Source organism: Pagrus pagrus, assembly GCF_965226575.1.
Source record: "Pagrus pagrus genome assembly, chromosome: 1".
Classification (NCBI taxonomy): Eukaryota; Metazoa; Chordata; class Actinopteri; order Spariformes; family Sparidae; genus Pagrus; species Pagrus pagrus.
Window position 1 is genome coordinate 23,218,859 of NC_140185.1, and position 17,511 is coordinate 23,236,369.

A 17,511-nucleotide genomic window follows, 5' to 3' on the forward strand; every position below is an offset into this window, starting at 1 on the left:
CTTAAGTTTTCACGCAAAGTCTGTAGATAGAGACACAGATGTGATTTTGGTTGTTAATTAGTTCACTGCGCCAACATAAAAATGACTTATCAAACTGTCCAGTGAGTAGCGTGTTATGATAGAATAAGGAAACAAGCACGGTCGGAGTGATTTCCTCATTGTTTGCTGTCACCAAACAAGAGGATATCAATGCAGGCACAGGGAGGGTTATAAGAAGAGGGGTGTAGAGGCCATGTTTTGTATCAGAATGAATATTTATACGTATAAAGTAATATTTTACTTTACTTTTTACTTTATTTCAGTCATTCACAGTTCATTTGCTATTGCATAAGGCTGCACCGCTGATATGATGCCTCAATAAAATGAGTTTCTGTGTGAACGGTGCTGTGAAAGACCAGTTTGTTTTTTTGCATATTTTGTTGCGATTAAATATTTTGATTATAAAGTAGGTCCAGGTGTTATATGAATGTTGTGAAAGTATCCTAACGCTCAGTCCACACTGAAATGCAGGGCTGATGTTACTTTGTGATGTCACATACAGGCTGTAGTCGCAACAACACTGGCAAAGCTGAGCTGAAACACGGTGGGCTGTGCCTGCTCAGGCCTGTGAGAGCTGACCAATCAGAGCAGATATGATTTTCAGTAGAGGAGCCTTAAAGAGACAGAGCAGTCAGACAGAGAATAGAGGTGCTGCAGCAATGGACAGCAATTGTCACAAAAGTTTACATTTTTGTTTATTTCTGTGTTTCTTCGTCCAGAATTTCTGACTTCTCACGTTGTTCATTCATAACCTGAGGCTTTGGGACATAAAGTGAATGTACTGCTGCGTAATCAATAACCATATAGACACAAGGCCAAAAACAAGTAATGTTTCCATCTTGAATCAGCACAGATATGACAACTTAGCTTTGCACAATTTTAATCAGAGACCCAGTCAGATGATCATCACATTTTTTAACAACCACCGTGTCTCCTTTAGGGAATGACATATTCACAGATGTACTTCTTGAGGCTGCGACACACCTCATCGTACCACTTTCCCTGTGCGACCACTGAGAGAGCAACACAGCTCTCCCTCTTCGTTCCTGTGGGCTGCTTCTTGGAGCGGTCCCAGTTGAAGAAGCTGACTGGCAGACTGTTGACATCAACATACTGGCCTTCTTTCACTATGTCTGCCACACCGATCCAGAAGTCCTTGGATCCCGGGGCACTCCTCTTCGCATAGTCTCTCAGTTCATTGTTCTCCATCAAGTCCCGGGGCATTGCGAGGGTTCCTCCTTGTGCAATACAGTCTTCATTTGCTTCATGGTAATGTTTGGGCTCTTCAATCGTGAGGTAACACTTCCTGTGAGCTTTGATGCCGCGGAGACAGACTGAAAACACAAAGCACTTCCTTCATGAGTGAGTTGAATTGTGAAGTTACTATATTGTACTTTTCTTAATACTTATGAATCTCCCTCCCTTTTTCTCCTGAACTTAAATTTGTAACAATTCATACAGCTTCATTTGTTAACTCACAGTAGAGACGGTTCACACACTGAATAGTGACTAATACATTGTCCAAGAAAGGTAAAAGCAGTTTGATAACAATAACAACAATAAAAAAAACCTGAAATATAGCATATTTTCATATTGTCAACTGGTGTAAGATAGATTACATAAAGAAAAACAGCAACACAATGAAAACAATAGAAAACTATTGTGAGTTACTAGTTCTTACAAACCCTATAAATTATTTATGTGTCACTTAGATTCTTCACTGCACAGTTTAACCTCCTACTTCACAATTTAATGGATCATTTGAGTGCTGCTGCCCTCTGCTGGTGACTCAGCACACTAAACAATTCAAAATCTAGTTTTCAAGTCACCAATTATGTCCACACACACACACACACACACTGCATGGCAGCCCAGTGGCCTTGATTAACACGTAACAGCCAGAGAGGACATGTTAAATATTCAAGTACACTTAAGTACAACTGTTGTGTACACACACATTTCCATCTGATTCTGTCACAGAAGTTCAATTTAAAGCGTCACATTTAATGCACTTTTTGTCCATCATGTTGAGTCAGTGATAAAAAAAGTGTGATTAATTAAAGGAGAAAGAAGAGACATTTTGTTTATGTTTAATACTTGATGTTTATATTGAAGTTCCCCTCAACTTAAAGTGTGATACTTGAATAAACACATACGGTTTCTGTATAAGTCTGCATTAATGTTAGAAAAGCTTTGCATCAATGTGACACTATATTGGGCTTGAAACATGAAATTAGATGGAAAACGTACATGTAATCAAAATACTTAATGTAGTTTGGGGAAAGAAATTTAAACTCAGGTAACATTTACAATAATAACAAGGTAATAATACAAATGCAGAAGTGTTTATTTGATGTATTTCTGTACAAAAAAGTGTAAAATTGTTTATTCAGTCATGAAAATCAATGGATACAGTTTTCTCTACACAGTTATCCTTTAAGATCACTGTTTTAGGCAAATCTTTATTGTGAAAACCTAAAATCACAATCATATTATCCACCAACCATTGTCCCGTGATTTTTACTTATTTCTTTTAAACAAACTGCATAAATCTACTGTCATCTCATCTCTGTTACCTGTCTGCAGCGCCTGCATCTCTTTGAGTGAATTCACCTCCTGCCACAACCTCTCGAGCTGGGACTTCACATCATCTTCCTCTGCAGCTGCATCTCGACGAAGAGGCGAGTAAAAAAGACACAGGACAGATGAACACCAGTGGCAGTCACGTTATTTGTGATGTGTGTGCCATGTGCACGGTTACCTCCCGCCTGCCGAGGCGTCACGGCCTTCCTGGTGCGGGATGGACGGCTGGAGCTGAAGTGGAGCAAGGAGAAGCAGAGAACGAGGAAGACATGGAGGGCCAGACGTGCCATGTCTGAGTCCAGTGGATCCTACAGGACGGGACACAGTGGCACACCTTGTACTGCTGCGAGAGGAACCGAGAACTGTGCAGGCAGCTCAATATATACTGGCCCTCTATGTGCCTCTCCTTACATTGGCTCCAACTCTGTTTGTGTTTGTCCAAACATCAGGAGGAGGTGAGAGAGGTATAAGGGTGGAGTGGCAAATAATGACTTCCTTGTGTCTGGTTTTTGATAAATATTTACTCGGGACAAGGTGCGCTGAGCAGTATTCCCTTTCATTTCACTAACAAACTGGAAATTCATTGACTGCTCCACTATTACAGAGTGTTCTTCATCCTGTCCAACGTTCAGTGTCAGTTTTGGACGAGTGAAAAGTGATGTTACGCCTTAGTGTCATCCCAGCAAAGTGTTGGACTGTCACCAAACTGTGAAATATATCATTTATGTACTCTAAGTGGTATTAATCGACACTAATAAAGCTTAAATTTACAATTTTCAGTGTAAGAAAACAGGTAACTGAGTAAATGTTGTTGCCACTCATTGACTCTAGATATCTTTTCAATGTTTCAATCACACAGATGACCACTTGTACAAGCTTTAAAAATAAAGCTCCTCTGAGACCAGAGGAAGTCCAGCTCCCAGCTCAGGTCCAGGCCAAGCTATTTTTAGAGTGAGATGTTGTATAAAGATGGGAGGGGAGAGCTAAAAAGGAAAAACCTTTGGGCATATGGGCTCAATATAGCACCACAACTCTCAAAACCAGCCCACGTATGTTTTCAAACTGTACATTTACAAAAACAAACACCTTATAGAGGACGATCTTCTGATATATGTTGTTTTCCAGCAAGTTATACATTCTGTCTTGTAGTGAAGTACTAAGGTTGTCACAAGTATCGATACTGTAATACTTTTTCACTACCACATGTTTAAAATGATACAATATCCACGTTTGATGGAACTGAAAGTAACAAAGCTACAAAAAAAACTTTCAACCCAAGGCTGCACAGATATGAACTTTATTAGACTACTAATGTGTTGGTTTAGCCACTTTTCCTGTACCAGCACTGTGTACAGGTTTTTAATTTGAAAAAAAACAAAAACACATCCTATTTTTTGTGCCTACGACTCCCCTCCGCCCGCCCTTTTGCTGTGGTATCAAAAGAGGTATTGAGTTTCTTGTATCAAAGTTTTGTGACGACCTTACAGACAGTACGTGGTACTGTAACATCTATTTAGTTTAGACTCCTTGCACAGTATGGAGTCCAAGTTCTGTTTAGTCAGCATGCAAAAAAAAAAAGGGTTGCATTTGCAAGAACTTCTGTTCACAAACAGCTAACACTTCTCTCTTTCCATCCTGAGGCAGACATAACACCCAAACTAACCCTGAGTTGTGGATGAGACAGACAGTGACTGTACTGAGGGTGTTCTGGTTTAATTATTAATGACTAAGACGCCGCATACGTTCACTCAAATAAAACAGTTTGCAGCACTCCTGCCAACAGCACACGAACTGATTCTGACTATACTACCTGTAAGATTTGTTGCCATCTGTTGCCAAACTGAGGGATGTGCAGTACACTAATGCAGTACAATGTAATGTACACAGTTTTTTGTTTGTTTTTACACAAGTAGGCCTATCTATAGAATATGTATATCAAAAGAGAAGAGACACGTTTTTTCTTTTGGAAATAACTGACTTCAGGGAGGCCGCAAATCTCATGTGGGTCAGATAAAAAAAAAGAAAACACAATTTTCACAAAACGGCATACTTTGCAGATAAATTTATTCAAGTAAACAGAGTTGTACTCAAAGAAAGAACACAACAAGGAAGAAAATGTGACAAACAATATGCGTCCACAGGTAAACCATAGTTTATAAGGATTCTTGTAAGCACACTACAATGCTAAATCATGTGCTAAACACTTCTTTAGACACGTTTTTTTCTTTTTTTTTACAAGGCAATGTGAATGCACACTCAAAAACATCCTCTCTCTCACACACACACACACACACAAACACAAACATACACATAATCTGACCCGACATTGAAGGCATCAAAATTGAGATGTATTTCCAAAGTGTCTACGCGTCACTATCCTTATTTCCAAATCTACAAATCAATGTCTAAATCACTCTACTACACCCAATAAGTGTTTGCTCCTGTTAGTTTGTCTCTGTTACTATGTTGTTCCATTTATTCTGTCCTAAAATGGCATTTTTATTAAATGTTGGCTTTTATTAGAGTTGAGAAAATACTTTTTGTCGATACTCTGACCTTCAATTTAATAATCCAAAGTAATAAATAATTCAAATGACTAGCTGATATAAAGAACACTGAATAAGCACAGCAGAAGAAATGGTTAAATGTTGTTACCTTCACAAATAAATACAGATCAGCCATCTGTAGCCATTTGCTCCCGGCCAGCTGTTCTCCTCCTGTGCTTCATTAACAACTCGCAGATGTGGAGTAAAGCAGAGGGCATCGTACTTACAAATAAAATAACACACATCACCCTGCCTTTAAACACCAGCTCATTGCAAAAATAATTTATGTTCTTCATGTTCTTATGGCACTTTTGTTGTGAGGCACCAGCAAGTAAACAACTTTGGTCAGACAGGCAAAACAGAGACTCCACAACCCTTGAACTGCAGTCTGACTGATGACTTCATGATCCTTCACTGAGAAAATCCAGAATTTTGTATTTACATAATTTTCTGCAAGATTTTGACACAGATATGAACTTGAAACTCGAATGCATTCTGTTTTATGCCAAAACGACCCGCCAGTAAATGTGACGCAGTCTAGTGCCGCACATCATGTACTGTACTTTAGCAAAAGTTATAAATACACAGTTTAGTGGGAAAATGTGTCAGATTCACCTTCCTACAGATTATCTGATCAGGCAAGGATCTATTTTTGTATTCCAGTTAAAAACATGAAGCGTTTTTGTGGGTTGTTTCAATGCAAACTTCACTCCAAGGGAAGCAGTTCAAGCCTCAAACACTTGTTTGTAGCTCAAAGGCACTGGTGATCCCATAATATTACACAGCTGGCAAGCAGAATAAAATATCATGCATCTATCTACACACAAACCTTTGCTCTACTGCTCTATTTTTCCACTGCTCTCATTTTACGACGGTCATCACTGAGGACAGACATGATGTGACACCTACGAGCTAAATCTGTTTTGAAGGAAGCTATTCTTGAAGTGATAACAGTGAGTCAGCAGGCTAGAATACTTATTCAGTCTGTTGCTAATTCAATAAACTGTTGGCAGATGCAACTATCTGTAAATTGGACACAAACCTATTCACATCATTAGCTAGCGTAACATCGTATCATAGCAATACTATTTCGAGAATTCCACTCGTTGCCCTTGGTGGGAAAAATGTTGTTAGTAGTCATTACCCAAAAATTCAGCTTGACCAATCAACTGACAAACAATAGGTACGAGAGGCACAAACATATTCTGTACAAACATACATTCATGCATTCATGCATACAGCACATGCATACACACACAGGCACATACTGCACAACACTGTGTGTGTGGTAGTATTCCTCTGTGGGGGGTGTGTGCAGCCTCTCCAGTCTCTAGGTGTGTTGGGGTGTGCTGGGGCTCGTTGGGTTTAATGGATGAAAGGCATTCGCTCCTTGCTGTCGTTATCTCCCTCTGGCTCCTCTTCTTCCTCTCCTGCTTCACTGGTCTCTGTGCTGTCGCTGGCCATCTAGTGGTGGTAAAATGAATGGTGAGATGAACATGAATGTGTGCTGACACCAAGTGGTCAATAAATGTATAGATTTATGTTTCTGTTACCAGAGGAGTGGGAGTTTTCTCAACATCCAGAATGAGTTTTCCTATGTTGCCTCTGTCGTGAATTCTCTGCATGGCCTCTTTTACCTGAGAATAAAACACAACAATTAAATTATCATCAACAATCTGAACTGTTGGGAAATAACATCACAACAGCAGCTGCTGAAGGTAAGATTGTAATATCACAAAATAAATTTCATGAAATGATGGCTCTTATTTTTAACATCTAAACATGGCACAGCTCTTGTAATTATTGAAGGAACATGAGTGAAACTTTGACAAGAACTTGGGTTTATCCACACAAACAGATGTTTAATTTGAGTTGAGTGATTTGAATTCAGCATAAAATAATAATTTGCTTCTTTCTTCTCTGTGGTCGGTGTAGTTTATTTAAAACCCATCAAAAACAAAGAACAAACAAAGTTCCTAAAGTTCTTGTTACAAAACAGTTTGAGGCTCGTACTGCAGCCAGACTGTTTTATAGCTGTTTGTTTGTTTGTTTGTTTTTATAACAGAGTGAACAGTTTTGAGTTTGTTATTCAATATTTTCACAACATTTCACTGTTGCACATATTTTTTGACTCCTTGTCATCATGTTGTCGTCAAGAAAATACCAAAAGTAAATTTTGTTGAAAACTATCACATTTTTTGTGAGCACTACCATTGGGCTGTTCTTGTAATTCTAGTTTTACTGCAACATTTCTCGTGTATGTCGATCAACACACCTCGCGGGTCAAAGCTATAAACAATGAAGCATCAATGCTACTCATTAAAGCTTGTCTGACTCAACTGTGTAGAGAAAAATTCACACATCACGAAAGATTAGCTCAGGATGCCGTATCTTGCTTTCTCATTACAGTCTGCACAAAGACACAACTGAATGTGCCTCTTTGTCTGGAGGCCATTGTGTCACGAGCATTCATTTGCTAAAAGAAACAGCGGAAATCATGCCAAGAGCAAAAATAGGTCAGAAACATGCACTGCTGCTAGGTAAAGTTTGCAGAAGAGAGAATCCACTTGGATTGTAGGTGTTATTGGATTTCCCTGGTACTTTCAAGCAACCACTGTAAAATACTGTATGAGGATTCATTTTTATTTTTAGTTAGTAAAACTTTGGTGGTCAGATGACCTCCCGTTAGTCTGTTTCCGTCACGAACACTCTCCAACTTTTCATTTCAGAAAGAAAGCTCGCCATGGTCAACATAAAAAAAACAACGCCCTATGAATTCCCCCCCCAGGCATACCAACCGATGAGGCAGGCTGTGCCCCTGACACTACATCCCACACCATCCTCCCCTCTAATGAGATTCTTCACGGGCACTAGTTCCAGTGAAAGGCCTGAGCAATCTGCCAAAGTTTAATGACAACAGTACATGGGGAGTTTCCCATGAGAAATGAAAATCTGAAGACAGCAATCATTTCATTGCACACTCTCCCCCTGACGATAGATATACAGAGTTCAGATTGACTTGTAATCAGCTACTTGTGATGTATAACCTGCACTGCCTCGCCTTTTATCGGTATTCCAGTAGCTTTTTTGGCAGCGATATAAATTCCAAACATTTTACTTGTGAAGACAGAGGACGAGTCGGATGCATTCTGATACTGCTGATTGGAGGGATTAGGCAAATCTCTCTCAGGTTAAACTTTAAGATGACAGAAAGCAGCTTTTATCCTTTTGACTCTACAGTGTGGCTCATAAAAGTTATGGACTAAAGTGCCTTTTACCAGGGATGCAAAAAGCGACTGGACTAGTCTCTAAATTTTTAGTTTGAGTGCAAAATAAGTCTGCACAGTTAATCGAAAAGGCGAAATTGCACTATATAGGTAGATACATAGGTACAATGTGTGACAAAACTGCATTACAAACAAGTACTGATGTAATGTTTGGTACAGACCCCAACAAATGCCACATCACCATGATCGTTTTTTCACTGAATATGAAAACTGTGAAGCAAAAACGATCATTCCAACTGTAAATCATTTGCAATCGTAAAATCTGTCAAAACAATCGCGATATTATCATATTATATAGTGCAGCCCTAGAACACAAGTGTTCTCACTTATTCCAGCTAGCAGACCCTTTTCATGGCCGACACTTCACTTGTCAAAGCAGGAAAAGCGCAGGTGTGACTTATAATGTTAACGATGGCTCAATTCTAGTAAGTGTCCCGGTGAGCCGTGTCAGTGAGTGAGCATGCACAATACCAGAGCCCTGGAAGTAGTTTACCTAAATGGAATGCAGCCGTAATTAATGTTATAAATTCTACCCGTGCTTTTCCTGCTTTGACAAGTCAAACTTCTGCTGAGGTTGAAGTCATTTAAAGCGATGCCAGAATTACATGTTGCCAAACTCCATAATAAAAGGTGAAGCCCCTCCCACCTCAGGCACAACAACACGAATCAATCAAGCCCAGTTTTTACAACACCACACCAGGGCTGTCTCTTTTAATTTGATATTATTATTATTTTTTCTTTCTGTAAGCGCAACAAGTGGTTTGCATCAGTTTGTCTTGTCTTCCAGTAGACAACATTCTTTACATGCAATTTTCTGCTTGACCTGTTGCAAGCGCTCTTGAACTATCAGTAAACTAAGCTAGTGATAAAAATGGAGGAGGACATTAGCGGGCATAGCCGTGCTGATTAGAGAATCACAACACAGAAGGACGAGCAGCGTGGGGAAGTATTTCGGGTTCGACACCGTAGATGTCAGAAATACCAATGGCTGTGACTTTTGTGACTGTTAGTTTGCTGACTTTGTAAAAAGCAGCAGCTTAAGTTACTCCTCAGCAACACACTGAGGACTCATCTGCTAGCTTGTCCAAGTGGCAGCGTAGGCACCAGAAACAATTGGAGCGATATCAACTGTACAACCGGCTGCCTACTCATACGAACAGTATGACACCACAAGGGAAAGTATGAAGACTATATTGAAGGGTGAGACCATTTGACCGGTACATATGGACATCGCTAGGAGTGGTCACACATGCACTGGCACAGAACAGAGGGAACAAAGACACTTTTTGTCCCCCCCATTTTCAGACGCTATTGTAATATAGTGGTAACATCTAAGCCAGGTATTACGGTCATAGTGCGTTGGCAATAATGTCTTAAGGTTACGGCGTCTAACATGCACCCAGTTTTACTTGTGTGACAATCACAGCCATGTGTGTTGCCTTAAAACCAATTTGAACAAATTATGTGTTTGTTCAAATTCTTCTGAACTTTAAACTTTTTGAAAAAGAGAGAGCCCTCGCCCACACAGTCTAGCGCTTACAGTCTATCGTGGTCTGTCTCATTAGCTTTGACCTCAGAGATCCCACAACTAATGAGATGCTCTCAGGCAGACCACATCTAGGGATGTGTTTGAACATCTCGTGTCATCTAATAAAGGCAAACTTTGCAGTTATAGAGCTTCATTTACCAGGAAGTTATGTCCACCAGAATACAATTAAGTGGTAATTAACTGCTGATTCAGGAGTTAATGAGGATTGGGCGAACCCTGCATCAAACAGCTGACCAGGACACAATGGATCATAACAAACTGAGGGATGCACCAGTTGTGTTCTGGAAAGGCTCAAGGCATGATTCAGCGCACATGAGAAAAGTGACTACTGTTGGCAAGAAGGCAATCTGACTGAAAACACATTTTAGTAGTTCACAGTGCAGAGATTAAATCAACAGAGAGACCCCGGAGTAGAGATGGAATTTAACATCCATTTTACATTCAGTATATCCTAACCAATGATCGATAAGCTGATCCAAAGCCAGTAACGTACAAATGATTAGATTAAGTTTCTATCTTCTTTACAAAGCTTCCCCCAAAATGGAACAATCGCAGGTAAAGGGACACCTGAAGAGTTTGTAGAAATCAGGAGTGAAGTGATTGACGTGTGGGGTTCGTGTGGGTGTGATAATAACTGTGGAAGAGGCAGAAGCAACCTACCCACCATCTGTGGAAGATTGTCCAAGAACAGCTGACAATGTCCCACAGAAAGCAGCAGTGACAAACAACAGCTGATATGCTGTTCAAGATGATTGTAGAAAATCTCTCCCCATGTGATCACCACTGTGATCAGTTCATATTTAATCTGAATCTCATTGATTTGACCGTCTTACACCCTCTGATCACCCCAGGTTCTTACCTCCTCCAGCGCCCACAGGGAGTCCACGACCGGCTTGATTTTCTTTTGGTCGTAGAGACACAAGAGTTTGTCCATCACTGATTTCACGAGACTACATTTGCCGTGCTTGAAGAGGAGGTTGAGGAGCGAGAATCCAGCTATGACTTTGTTCTCCTCGTAGAGTTTAATAGGGTTCACCTTCTCCACCTGCCACCACTGGAGGAAAAACAAAACAGAGAGACACGTTCATCGCAGGTGACTCATTTTAGTGCGTGCAAGTTTGTTTCATTTGCTATGAAATGTTCATTGGATAGTAACAGACTGCATCTCTGACTCACGGATTTTGCAAAGCTGAAGAAACTCTTTGTTTCCCCAGTTACCATGTTTGACGCGCCTGAAAAAACACAAAGAAAAGGATTTCTGTATGCTGTGCAAAAGCCTGGACAGGAGTGACCGGTCATTAATAAGCAGCCACGAAGCATGAAAGGTGAAGTGGGGGAGAAACAGTTGGCACCTTTAGACCCTTAGATCTGTGCAAGCATGCCTTTGCACAAATTCAGTGTAACCAAAACTAATTTATTAATCTACCGCTAATACTGTTACTGTATTCATAAGGCCTGACAGGAACTAAAGTAATTCATGGAGATCAGATTAGAATGGTAGCTGTGAAGGAGCGTGGAGTATGTTTAATCAGAGTCACTATTTCCTCACTCATCTTTAAAGGAAGGGTTTGATATTTTAATTCATATTTTTGCCAAGAGTAAGCTTAGGTTAGGATAAAGACTTGATGCCAGGCCTCCAGAAACTGAGGCAGACGTTGAAGCCAACTTGACATAAAGTCCAAAATGTGAAGTGACAGCGTCATGTGACGCACACTGACCCTAAAGACTTTTTCTCATAAGCTTACATTGTGAAAGACGAGTCTGTAAAACAATGGATACATTTTTTGCACGTCACAACCACCGTTAAAAGGCTCGTTTGGTTTTACTATCAGAATTTGATCCAAAATCCGACAATTATTGCCTCCATAGATCACAAATGACCACATTATGTCTCACAAAAACAGAAATTCTTTGATTTACAAAGGAATATGTTCCAGACTTTTTTCTTGACCAGGAGCAGTTACTGTCTCTGGGCCTGTTTCCGTTTCCTTTCATTATGTTACGTTATCTGTATCTTGGCTCAAGTTTTATATATAATGGTCAGCATAAGCGTATTTCGAACCGTTCCTTTAACTGCAATATTAACTCAAAGGTGAAGCAAATCGACTAAAATGTAACAATTTAGCTAATAGCACTTCGAAAATATGGAATGGAAAGTCAATGGTAACAATGACACAGAGCAAAAGGCTCTGTTCTCACCGTAGAGGATGTAAGTTCCTAAAGGCTTCAGCAGAGTCAGGCCTTTCCCTGTGTTCTCTCCACACAGACAGTCCAACACGATGTCCACTCCGTCTGGAGAAATCCTAAAACATCAAGAGCAAAGTAAAGTCCACTGAAGACAGGACTCATAACATGAATGAGTTTACCACTACAAATATACGTATAGCCTGAACATTAGTGCTGCAACTAACAATTATTCCCAGATTATTTATTTTTATTAATAATTTACTCCATCAAATATTTAAAAAAATAAATCTGTCCAACACAGTTTACCAGAGCCCAAGTTGAAATCTTCATATGGTTTCTTTTGTCTAACCAACAGTCCAACACACACAAAGATATTCAGTTCGCAATAAAATGAAGCTCCAACCAGAGAGCCGATAAAGCTTTTGCTCTATAAATGAATCAAGTGATCGACTGATTATCAAAAGTGCTCTGAGCTGACACACATAATCAGTTAAAAGTTGTTCACCAGAAAAGGCATTAGCATCGTTTTGAGAATCCAAAGCTTTTCTTTTTCATCATTTAATCATGGCCTGGATGTCTTCGAGTTGTATGGTTGTAGACTGTTGGTTGGACAAAACAAGTGATTTGATAAGAAAACATTGTGCTTTTAGGAAATTGTGATTGTTCTTTAATGGCAAAACAATGACTCCTGAAAATAATCAGCGGATTAATCAATACAGAAAATTAGTTGCAGCCCTGAAATAGCTGCAGAATCAATTTTATGTCCATCCACTGATCAGTTAATGGACTGTTCTACTGAACATGTTGAGTTAATCTACAGACCTTTTTTTTGTTGAGCTAAAGTTCAATCAGAGGTTAACTTCATACTTTGATATGGCTGTCTTACCTTGTTTATGACTGTGAGCACTGAATGTAAAAAAAACAAAAAAAACATGCAAAACATATGCACATGTTTATGAGTCAGCCTATGATTCAAACTCTGGAGCAGCTTCAGGTTTTGTGTAATCATGGATTCTTAAGACTTTAGCACCGATTCTCAGGAGTATTACTCCGAGAAAAAGTTGCAGTATACAGCCCACGTGTCTGCCCACTGCTTTCTTATAAAGAACTTATTGATTTTTTGCAATGCCCACATTACTCCTCATCAGAAACATCCTTTATGTTGTGGTACAAAAATGTTTAATGTTCTTGTCGCACAGAGAATCAGCCAAAAGTTTGTCTTGAAGTGACTCATTAAAAGGCACGGAGACGAAAGAATGAAAGGCATGCTTTTATCAAGGCAGCCATAATTCCTCACTTTCTGCCTTTCTGCCCTGGACACCTGCTTGGCTAAACTGCTTGGTGGTCTTGTGATTCCCATGGTTTTTGCCTTTTGTAAAAAGACTAATTTAATTGTACTTTGCTCTTGATCCTGAGAAGAATGTGTGGGCCAGAGAGATGAAAGGCATATTAATCCACAACCACTTGATATGTAGGCAGAGCGCATGAAACAGTCAGTGCTTTTAAAAAAATGTATGTATCATAATCTGAAAAAAGTAAAAATACATGTATGGTGCATGTTTCCTTTGTTACATCACTCTACAAGCTCTCTGAAGGAGAGGAGGCAGGATGGTGCTGAGCTTCAACAACATCATCACAAAACTTCACACCATAATTGCAGCAAATTTGTGTCACATTACATAAGATCTCAGGCAACGTTCGCTACAAGGGGTTTTCTTTGTCGTGCACACGGGCTACCAGCGTGCTGCGTTGTTAGTGGAATGCTTAGGCTATCAATGCTCAGCCTTAATTGGCTCAGTTGTTCCACATTGCCAGCGTGGACCTCCGCCCCACACAATGCTGCTGCTCTCTGAGATGAGCTGTGCGTTGCCATGGGGACCATTGCCATACAAGACCAAATAAGGCAACAGGTAACATCTGCATCCTCGCACGGATGCGGTCCACGTTGTCACATTAATAAACATGTATAACATGCAGGCTGCACGATGATGCCCTGCATATTTTAGCATAGATTTTGTCAATCACATGTAAAGCACTTTGTTTAAAAGGTGCTAGATAAATAAAGTTTGATTGATTTGACTGATTGATGCTATTTTTAACATTATAAAAATGAGTATTATACATGAGGAAATAAATGCAGACTCCTCAAGCTCAAATCAACCATGATACAAATGAACTTCCTGTGCTTACTTTTTGATTTCTTGCATATAATCAGCGTTTCGGTCGAAGAGGTGAGTCACCGAGTCTCTGATGGCTGCGTGTTTGAAACATGAGGCGATCCCAAACACTGTGACATTGGGAACAGTGGAGCACAGCTGAGCCACAGCTTGACCCTGAAAATAACAGAACAATTAGCAACAATTTATCTAGGCCTGAGAACACAACATTAAGGCAACACTACATTTGTATTGAATAGGATTCCTTTAAGTGATTGACTTTAGTTATAAGCATTTCTTTCAGTAATTCCAAAACTCAAACTACTTAAAAGGATGGTCAAGACGTTTGAGTAAGACATAACTTAAAGTCTGGTCTAAGATTTTCATTCTGCACTGTGGCACAAACAACAGCAACTTCTTCCTTTTGTGGCTGTGAAGCCATCACTTCCGATGACATTCGGATGAAATGGAGAAACTTGTTTGGTGGCTGTGCAACAATCAGAAGAAAAACACTTACTACACCACCTCCCGCTGAGTGAACCAACACCGACATCCCCTCTCGCAGATTGGCGACCTCAAACAGCATCATATAGGCGGCCACGAAGTTCAGGGAGAATGCAGCAGCCTCGGCAAACGTCATTTCATCTGGCATCTTGTAGACAAAATCCACTGGTGTGCAAACAACTTCTGCCCAGGCGTTGTAATTCACAAAAGCCATAACCCTGTCTCCTATCTGAAAGACACGTGTTAGAGTAGCTGGATTACAAGCAGAGGGGAAGTTATTAGCAGATTATTGATTACCTGAAATGGATATCTGGTTAATAGGCTCACAGCATCTTTGTTTTGCAGATTCGGTTGCTCAGAAACTGACGCTTCATTTCACTTACCTCGAATCCTGTTGTGTTTTCAGCCACTGACTCTACTATTCCAGAGCATTCAAAGCCAGGGACGAGAGGAGGTTTGGGAGGATTATCAATATTCCCCTGACGTACCATCAGGTCCAAAAAATTCAAGCCACTGCAACAAAGAATAAACAGTCGCCACCTTAATATTTGTTGACATGAGAGCCCCCTGATACATCATTTTGAGGGAAAACATGCCTCTGAACTGTCTAAATAATATAAATATTTAGTATGAGCTGTTCAGAGATTTACAAATTACCCTGTGCTATTTCTTCATCATTATCAGCAGTGAGTCACTGGCTATTCCCCTGTGAATACAAGGCCAGATTCAACAGGCATGAATAATATTTTTATAACTGATAGTTTGCAAACACTAGGCACTGGTTCAGCTGTGATCTTCTGCATTAATGACTCCATTTATACCTTGTGATTGACTGAAAATAATAAGTGGATCTGTCTGAGATAATGCTGGCTTTTCTGAACAACAGTTGCTCCAGCCAGCCTGCACTAGAAAAGACCTGTGGCTTCATGACTGCGAAATTTTCCAATCAGATGTTCAGCGTTCAATACTTGTCAGAAACACTGTGTAGCGAAGGCCAGAGCACATCACAGTCCACCAGTAGGTAAAGGTAGGCATACAGCGGTATTTTCATAATTACCATGCTTTGACGCGGATCTTCACCTCACCACCCTGGAGCTCGGGCATTGCCTTCTTGGTCACCCTGAGTTTGTTAAGACCTCCAAAGCCTGCCAGTATCACCGCTCGCATTTCTTTGGCATCGCCGCCGGATGAGTCCACGTTTTCTGTTTCTTTGCCCACATTTTTGTCTATCATGAACTCGGTTTCCTCCGTCATATCTGCTCCCTCTTTAGCCATGTCGGAGACCTGCCGCTGTGCCTCTGCGCTCCTCCTCGGGGCTCAGACTGATGTGGTGTGCAGCCTGTGCACAGACAGCCAGCCGCTGTATGGACCTCTCCCCACAGTGGGGCCTGAGATCTCACCATCTACAGCTTCATTCAATCATGCGCGATTTAAGTGCTGATTTTTTTTTCTCTCCCCGTTCAAGTCACCGACATTCTCATTTGTTCAACTTGAGTTTGCCATTATACGAATCAGGAATATAATTCATCCCCGGCTGTATCATTTGCTCGCGAGTATGAAGTGCACCATCTGCTGGTGAAGCGTGTAAAAAACTTTACAACTCCGATAATGCAACTCATCCATCCATGATGCAACAACTAGTCCTTCAACAAGTGTGGTGCCTTCAGGTGCGCTTGGGAATATTGGTTAAGCATCGTACACCCCCCTTACCTCAACTCAAAGTTTATGTCGTGCTTGTTAATGTTGCTGAACTGGTAATTATTGATGTTTTAGTGAATTTGAAAAGTAGATATTGATGTCAGAAAGCTGAGGTGCAGCTCAACAAAGGCGCAATACAGAAACCACGGAGTCCGACGACATGGCTAACAAAATAACTGAATTTTAGTAAGCTAACTTAAATGACATTATAAAAAAAAACAAAAAACCTAGCTGTTTCCATCACTTGTCAAGAGTCCCAAAATAATTAAACATAACTCCAATGATAGAATTAGTTAATCATTTGTTTGCTTGCCAGTAGTAGTCGTAGAAATCAAGCTAACGGTAAAGGAGACACATAACGCTAGCTACAGTAGCCCTGACATATTATCACTTCATTAAGTTGTTGTGGTTAATGTGGTAACAAACAGTTGGCTAATTTACTCACACATCCAGCAGGACAGAGGCATTATCAGCCTGTAGAGTACTGACCACATGATGAATTTAGGTCCTAAAACTACTGCTAGCTACTTGTCTCACTCGACTTTTAGCCGTGACCGTTATGACGCCTCTGTTGCTAGGTGATTGGGATGGTCAGACAAATTGGTTAAGCTAGCTGCTAACATTATTAGCTTAATCAGTCTTCTATGTCTGATATGGTGAGTAGTAAACAATGGGTTTGTCTTTTTTTATTTCTATGAAAAACACTGATAGTGATATTTACAACAACAATATGGCTAGACCGATTATCGGGGCTGATATTCAGCATTTTTCCGATTATCGGTAGCCTATTGGTGATTTTTCTGTCAGATTGTGCATCTTTGGCTCTGATGCAGTATCTTCTGACACATGTCCCGCCCACAACACTATCTGATTGGTAACATCACAATCAATTGCCTACAAACAGGGAACAATCATAATCTGCAGAGTAACAAGTACATATCAGATAGTCTGTCAATGCAACT

The 17,511-nt window shown here is 40.2% G+C and overlaps 2 protein-coding genes across 2 annotated transcripts; both read right to left on the minus strand.

Moving 5' to 3' along the window:
* Positions 1 to 975: 975 nt before the first annotated feature.
* Positions 976 to 3,198, minus strand: clec3a (C-type lectin domain family 3, member A; the record flags this gene model as incomplete). The annotated part of the gene is made up of 3 exons (XM_084352922.1): positions 2,801 to 3,198; positions 2,616 to 2,708; positions 976 to 1,373 (listed from the first exon to the last, which is right to left on the minus strand). The coding sequence occupies exons 1-3, from the start codon at positions 2,910 to 2,912 to the stop codon at positions 976 to 978; spliced, it is 603 nt and encodes a 200-aa protein (XP_084209048.1). The 5' UTR covers positions 2,913 to 3,198.
* A 1,471-nt stretch (positions 3,199 to 4,669) lies between these two features.
* Positions 4,670 to 17,086, minus strand: vat1l (vesicle amine transport 1-like). The gene is made up of 10 exons (XM_084353987.1): positions 16,995 to 17,086; positions 15,909 to 16,190; positions 15,235 to 15,364; positions 14,865 to 15,080; positions 14,382 to 14,524; positions 12,204 to 12,307; positions 11,181 to 11,236; positions 10,864 to 11,058; positions 6,722 to 6,805; positions 4,670 to 6,632 (listed from the first exon to the last, which is right to left on the minus strand). Exons 2-10 carry the CDS (start codon positions 16,124 to 16,126, stop codon positions 6,534 to 6,536), a joined length of 1,245 nt encoding a protein of 414 aa, XP_084210113.1. The 5' UTR covers positions 16,127 to 16,190; positions 16,995 to 17,086; the 3' UTR covers positions 4,670 to 6,533.
* Between the last annotated feature and the right edge of the window lie 425 nt (positions 17,087 to 17,511).

Excerpts from the sequence above, each read along its gene's own strand:
- vat1l (XM_084353987.1), bottom strand. The coding sequence starts at position 16,126 with ATGGCTAAAGAGGGAGCAGATATGACGGAGGAAACCGAGTTCATGATA. Across the intron at positions 12,308-14,381 it reads TATATGCAAGAAATCAAAAA|GATTTCTCCAGACGGAGTGG; the intron begins GTAAGCACAGGA and ends TTGATGTTTTAG. Across the intron at positions 6,806-10,863 it reads CCCTGTGGGCGCTGGAGGAG|GTAAAAGAGGCCATGCAGAG; the intron begins GTAAGAACCTGG and ends TTTTATTCTCAG.